This window comes from Mastomys coucha, unplaced genomic scaffold, assembly GCF_008632895.1.
Source record: "Mastomys coucha isolate ucsf_1 unplaced genomic scaffold, UCSF_Mcou_1 pScaffold5, whole genome shotgun sequence".
Classification (NCBI taxonomy): Eukaryota; Metazoa; Chordata; class Mammalia; order Rodentia; family Muridae; genus Mastomys; species Mastomys coucha.
Genome location: NW_022196911.1, coordinates 90977255 through 90983551, shown reverse-complemented (window position 1 = coordinate 90983551; position 6297 = coordinate 90977255). Strand labels below are relative to the sequence as shown.

The following is a 6297-nucleotide window of genomic DNA, read 5'->3' as shown; positions in this document are numbered from 1 at the left end:
TCGTCCTGTCCCAACAGTGTTTTCTACCCTGACCTTGTCTTTCTCAGCAGCCCTAGAAGGTCAGAGGTCTCTTCCACTAACACCTCCCCCCAACTGCAGGTCTCCCTTCAAAAGCTGCCTGATGCTAGTTCAAAGAGTACCCGTGGTTATTTTCTTCTTCTTTTTTTTTTTTTTATTAACATTATATATAAAGACTGGTCCAGTAGGAAAGCAGAAATGAGAAGGCTGGGGAGGGGTGGGAGCTGGCTTCATTCCTGTCCCTTTGGGGTGGGACTCGGAGACCCACCACGTCTCTCCTTACTCCTTCACTTCCCACGAAACCCAAATCCAGAAGGAGCCCACATCCCTCTTTCGGCTTGCAACACACAGGGAGATTGGTCCAGGAGGAACAGGGTCACATAAATAGGAAACCACAAGGGAGGAGACTGCTTCTCTTGGTTGCTCTTAAAAAAAAAAAAAAAAAAAAAAAAAAAAAAAAAAAAAAAAAAAAAAAAGAAACAACAAAAAAACATACTATATATATATATATATAACTACAGTCTTTCACCTCTCCTTTCTTCGATGTTTACCACATGAGGGGGCAGAAGAAAGTTGGCTTTGGGGGGACGCCTGGGCCAGGGAGAGGCACTGGTACCAGCTGTCCAAAGCTGCCAGCCTTACCCCTAATGCACCGAGTTCTAGGCCTCCTCTTGTCTCCTGGATCCTCACTTGCGTCCTGCAGCAGAGTGGAAGCAACCTGTTTCCAAAGCTGCCATGAAGCGGTGTTTGGGGGGGTCTGTCTTGCCTGAATATATCTCTGTAGAGGGTTGGGTTTGACCACCCAGCCAGACTGCAAACTTACTGGGAGAAAAATGAAGGGATGAGCAGGGACAGCGCAGAGCAGAGCTGCCCGCCAGAGATGAGTGGGGTTTGGTCCTAACTGTTAACAATGCCCGTTGTTGTCCTAGGTTTCAACAGCTTTTAAAACCAGAGTTGTGCAAAGTCCTGTACATGGAAGAAGAAATGGGTCCTTGGGAAAAGGCATGGGCAGTCCCTTTCCCCAGGGAAGGGGCGGAGAGACGGCTCCTTTAATTCTTCCCTTGAAAGCCCTGGATATCAAAGGGTCCCTCATTTGGGGGAGTTTTCTTTGGTTTGACCCTCAGATCCTAACAGAGGGCTGGAGAACAGTGGAGTCTAGGTCAGGCCCCCCATCTTGAGGATCAGCCATGATGGAATGTCCAATGATGGAATGTCCAATGTCTTTAAGAGTGGCTCAAGAATGTGTCCTTGCCCCTGGTGCTTTAGGTCTGGCCGTGCTGGAATCCGTGGGGCCTGGTGCCCCAGCACGGGTGGACACACGCAAACACTCTGGCTCTCCCATTTTGGAGGTCTCTACTGTGTTTGAAAAGCTGGAAAGTGATGAGCCATCTTGAGGCAATCCGGGTTCCTGGAGCAGAGAACATGTGCTGTCCCCACTGGGGTGGAAATCCTCATCATCTGGAGGGCACCCCAGTCTAAGCAGGGGGAGGGAGATTGTTTTTGGGGGGCATCCTTGGTCCGTGCATTTGTCACCTGGAGGTTCTTGGGCCCCTGGAAGAAGGGACAAGGGAGGGGGAAGGGAGTCTTTCCCCTGTGCCCCTCAATGATTCCTGAGTGTCGCTAGGACAGGGCACCTTTTGCCTGGTCCTGGGGGGTCCTTCGTATTGGGGAGCAGGCCAGGTGGGTACTCAGTACACAGCCCCAGGGTTAGGCGGGGGCCCAGGGGAGGCATGGTGCAGGGTAGCCGGCTGAGGAGGTTGCTGCTGTAAGTGGGGTCCACTGAGGTTCTGTGTATGGTACCAGGAGTTGGTAGGGTCGTCCAGGTAGTTGGGAGAGGCACTGTATGGGAGCGGCGGGGGCAGCGGATTGCGGGTAGGGGCTGGAGTAGAATGGGAAGCTGTGTCCCAGAGTGCCGGCGACGGTGGGGAGTTGCAGGCCATGGAGTCACTGTTGTTGGGACTGTGTTCCAGCGGCACCTCCCCATTCTTATAGAGCTTTTTGAACTTGGAGCGCCGGTTCTGGAACCAGATTTTCACCTGGACAGAAGAAAGGAGCAACTAGTCAGACTCTGAGTACACCTAAAGGAAGCCCCCCGCAGCCCTCCCCCCCGCAGGGAGCCAGCCTGGAGAAGGCGAAGCATTACCCAGACTCCTGAGGGGGAAACTAGGCAAAACCCCAGGGCCCTCGCACCTACGCCAGCATCTTTCTTTCCAGTTGGGAAAGAACTTAAGAAAGGCTTAGAATATTCTCCTGGTCCGGTTTGCCACTTCTCAAGTGCGTGACCTTAGGCAGATTACTTAACCTCTCTGGCCTCACCATTCTCTCATTGCAAAATGAAGACCATGCCAACACCATCGCCTATCTCCAAGGGTCAATAGAAGGCTCAAGAAAGTTAAGACAGACAACTTAAGTGGTCTGCTATACAGCCACCGCTCAATAAAAGGCTCCCTAAGTGGGAAACAGGCAGTCTGTGGTATTTTGCCCACATTAGAGGCCCTTAGCTGAAGTCCACAGATAAACTGGGATAAACACACACCCACACAGGTACTAGGCAACATACCCACTCGGCCTCACACCGCCGCCAGACGGTAAAGCTATAAACGCATGCAGATAACACCCAGATAAGCACCCACGACACGAACACTCAGGCATGGAGGGTTCCTAGGTTCTGGCTAGGTATGAGGGGTGGCCCAAGGACTTAGGGGCAGGTGAACCACAATTCTTGAGTCCCTAAATTCCCCTTGGGATATCTCCCCCTCCCCCTGCTTCTCTCCACCCCATGACTGGTCCAAACAATGATTCAGCTCCTCACCAGGTGACCCAGATTCCCGATGGACCAGGCCCCACACAGCCCGGCCACAACCAAAGCCAGCCTGTCAACACCTGTAGGGTGCTAGGCACCTGACATTCCTTCCCAGAGCAGTGAGGTTGCTTGGAGTTTAGGGACAGGTAAGAGGGTGGGGGTGGACTCCCACTTTCTGATTTCTAGGCCCTTTTAGTGGAGAATTTCTCTGCTTGGCTATTGGCAAAGACATTTGGGTGGGAAGCAGGAGCATGACATTTTTTATACAAGCATACTTTGTGTGTGTGTGAACACACACACACACACACACACACACACACACACACACGTGCGCTGATGAGTGTCCCATCACAGATACTTGCCTTCTATTTGCAAAATGACCCTTAAAGGAGCTCATTCCTTATGTGAATATTCCCTGGAATGTCACATGTACGCCCTACGCGTACATCCTTCCTCTGGGAGAGAGAGAACAGGGACTCCTATGTCCTAAACCGTTGCTAAGGGTCTTGGAAACTGGGAGTTCTGGGGTGCAGGGGAGGGCATCTCTCTGTGAGAGACAGACAGACACAGTTGCAGACATTCACACAGCTGCACACTGCACCCTTCTATGCTCGCTACTGTAAGTCTTTCTCTGGAAGCTAAGACTCAGTCACTCCAAGCGCAGGCAAGAGTTCCTGCAGTGGGCTGCAGGGCAGGGAGCAGGGGATGCTTCACGGGCCTGCTCAGGCTTAGAGGTCCCTAGGGAATCCCCAGATCCCTCACGCTCCCAGCTGCCTCCTGAGACCCTGGAGCATTCAGTACTAACCTGTGTTTGTGTGAGGCCCAGCTGTGCTGCTAGCTCGGCGCGTTCGGGCAAGGCCAGATACTGGGCTTTCTGGAAACGGCGCTGTAGGGCAGCCAGCTGATAGCTGGAGTAGATCGTTCGCGGCTTTCGGACCTTCTTGGGCTTGCCGTTCACCATGCGTACCTCGGTTTCCGGCTCCTCTTTCACCGACACTGTAGGGGGAAAACACCAGTTCAGTCTCAGTCTGCGAACCTCCCCCAACCCCCACCGAGTTCTCCAAGATTTCCCACCATCGGACGCCGCACCCTCCAGCCCACTGATCTCCTTGGGACTTCTTGGAGGCGCGTAGTGCCGCCCGCGCCCAGGGAGGGAACCGCAGCGACCCAGCCGGACCGGCGGCCGCCCACGACGCGGCGCTCCCAGCTCGGCACCCGGGGCCCTCGGAGCGCCGACTCCGGCGCCAGCAACCGACTGGGCGAGGACCGCGCGGCTCGCTCACGACGCCTTCCCGGCTCAGCCACTCTTCTCTGGTGACCCACCTAGCCGCGGTGGCGTCTCCCACTTCTCGTCCCCCCTCCCCACCCCCTTTTAATAAGCTTTCTAGTTCAGGATAATTTGTTTCAGGAAAAAAATAAGTTGCAAATGTAGTACAAGGGTTTTCTCTTGTCTCTTTCCTTTCTCTCTGTTTTCTTTTTCTCCCTTCCCTCTTCTTCCTTTCCTTCTTTTTCTTTCTTCCCTCCCTCCCCTTTCTTCCTTCCCTCTGTTGCTTTCTGCTGTGCGTTTTCTCGCCCCCCCCCACCCCCATTTCTTTCTGCTGTCTCCACTTCTCTCTCCGCATCTCTACTTCTACTTCTCAGTCTCTCCTCCATTTCTGGGACTTCTTTGGGTCTTTCTCCACGTGCCTTTCATTACTCCGGGTTTCCCCTGCCGGCGTCCAGAAGAAGGGCCCTGAAACCACAGTCCTCGCTGACTCCCCTCAAGCCTTCGGCGACAGCCTTGCGCTACCGGTTCAAGTGCCAGCGGAATGGCAGCATTGAAGGTTCCCCTGGTCATCCAGAGAGCGCTCCCGGTTGCCCCAGCTGCCCCGGAATCTCCAAGAGACCGCGGCGCACAGTGCGCGCCTCTTCGGAGTGTCGTTTACCCCCTCTGGAGGTCATCAAATCCAGCCTCTAATCCTCAACTCTTCCATTTCTTAACCTCGAGTTTCCCTAGATTTCAGCTCCCATTCCCAGACTTCCTCTCGCTTGGGAACCTTATAGTCCCTCGCACCCTCTCCACAACCCGGGCATCCTCACCTGGGTCCTGGGCAGGCAAAGGCTGCTCCCGGTATGCTCCGTACTGCCTGTAGGATCCCCCGTAGGTATATTCCGACTTGGGCGAGTAAGCGCCGGTGCCTGCGAGCCCATTGAGATTGAACTGGTGGTGGTAGGTGTAGGGGTTCACCGTCTGGCCGTAGGGCTGGCCCGAGTAGTAGTCATGCTGGGGAGCGCTGTAATAGCCCAGGTCGGTGACCGTAGACTCGGGCAGGGTGGGAGAGTCCTTGGAGCCCGCATGGCAGCTAAGCGAGCTGGAGATGTCGGTGAGGATGCTGCTGAGCTTGCGATCGAAGGAGCCGCTCATGCTGGCGAGCGCCCGCAACACCCCGGGCCTCCTCCGAGGAGCGCCGAACGGGCGGAGGAGCCCAGGTGGGGTGTGTGTCCAGAGGGCGAGGGCAGGACGCGGTCGCGTCTGGGGGAGGGGGTAGCCGAGGGGCTCTTAGACCATCGCCGGCCGTCGGTCAGTCACTGCGTGCCTCTCTCCGCGTCCCAAGCCACAGTCAAATGCTGCCAGCTCCGCCCGGCCAGCCGGTTATAGACTCAATGTTGGAGTCGCAGAGGGAGGCTCCTGCGCGCTGATTGGCTATAAGTCTTGCCTTCGAGGCAAAACACGCTCGCGCTTTCTCACTGGCTCCCCCAACCCTCTCAGTCAACCCTCTTTGTTGTTACCCCTAATGCACACATGCACACACACACACACACACACACACACACACACACACACACACACACGACCCTCAGCACCACTATGTTTTTCCTATGCTCCACCTCAGATAAATCCTCTGAATGTGTGGAAGGATTGGCGGTGCAGAGCCCCCAGGATCTACTGGTCTGTTTTAGTGGCCAGGGGTGGGCTTAGGTGAGATGACGAAGGAGGGGAATTTACCCATTGGGTGTTTGTGGAAGGAGGTGGTCCTTGATGATGTATGTGTGCTCTGTGCAAATGACAGACAGATAAAGTGGCAAAGACGCAGGGTCCATGAAAATATTTTGATCCCTTTTAAAATCCGAAAAAAGAAAAAAAGAATTTCCATGTTTAAAAAAAGTTGGACTATATTAATATATTATCTTTATGACACTGCAAGTGTGAAATATAAATTTTAAAATTATGAAGGAAGAGTCTCATCAAGCAAAAGCAACTTGGGCCTGCAAGCCATACTTTGGACCTGAGAGCATCCTACTGGAGCAAGGCTGTAGGCGTCTAGGGGCTGCTTTAGAAGACAGAGGTACCCCCAGCTATATGTGTGAGGTTTCAGAGAGGGACCAGGTTGAATGGGAAGAGCCATGAGGCAGTCCCTGTAAGGCTGGCCTTCCGTGTACTTCAGGAAGTCTGGAGGCAGGGTCTGCTCAGTATGGAACAGCACTCGGAAGCACAG

At 54.1% G+C, this 6297-nt stretch overlaps 1 protein-coding gene across 1 annotated transcript; it reads right to left on the bottom strand.

Moving 5' to 3' along the window:
* Positions 1-169: 169 nt before the first annotated feature.
* Dlx3 (distal-less homeobox 3) lies at positions 170-5450 on the bottom strand. Its single transcript, XM_031353888.1, has 3 exons — positions 4901-5450; positions 3627-3817; positions 170-2054 (listed from the first exon to the last, which is right to left on the bottom strand). The coding sequence occupies exons 1-3, from the start codon at positions 5223-5225 to the stop codon at positions 1707-1709; spliced, it is 864 nt and encodes a 287-aa protein (XP_031209748.1). The 5' UTR covers positions 5226-5450; the 3' UTR covers positions 170-1706.
* Positions 5451-6297: the final 847 nt, after the last annotated feature.

Coding starts and splice junctions, on each gene's coding strand:
- Dlx3 (XM_031353888.1), bottom strand. CDS start 5,225: ATGAGCGGCTCCTTCGATCGCAAGCTCAGCAGCATCCTCACCGACATC. Junction 3,818..4,900: donor TTTGCCTGCCCAGGACCCAG/GTGAGGATGCCC, acceptor TTCCCCCTACAG/TGTCGGTGAAAGAGGAGCCG. Junction 2,055..3,626: donor TGGGCCTCACACAAACACAG/GTTAGTACTGAA, acceptor TCTTCTGTCCAG/GTGAAAATCTGGTTCCAGAA.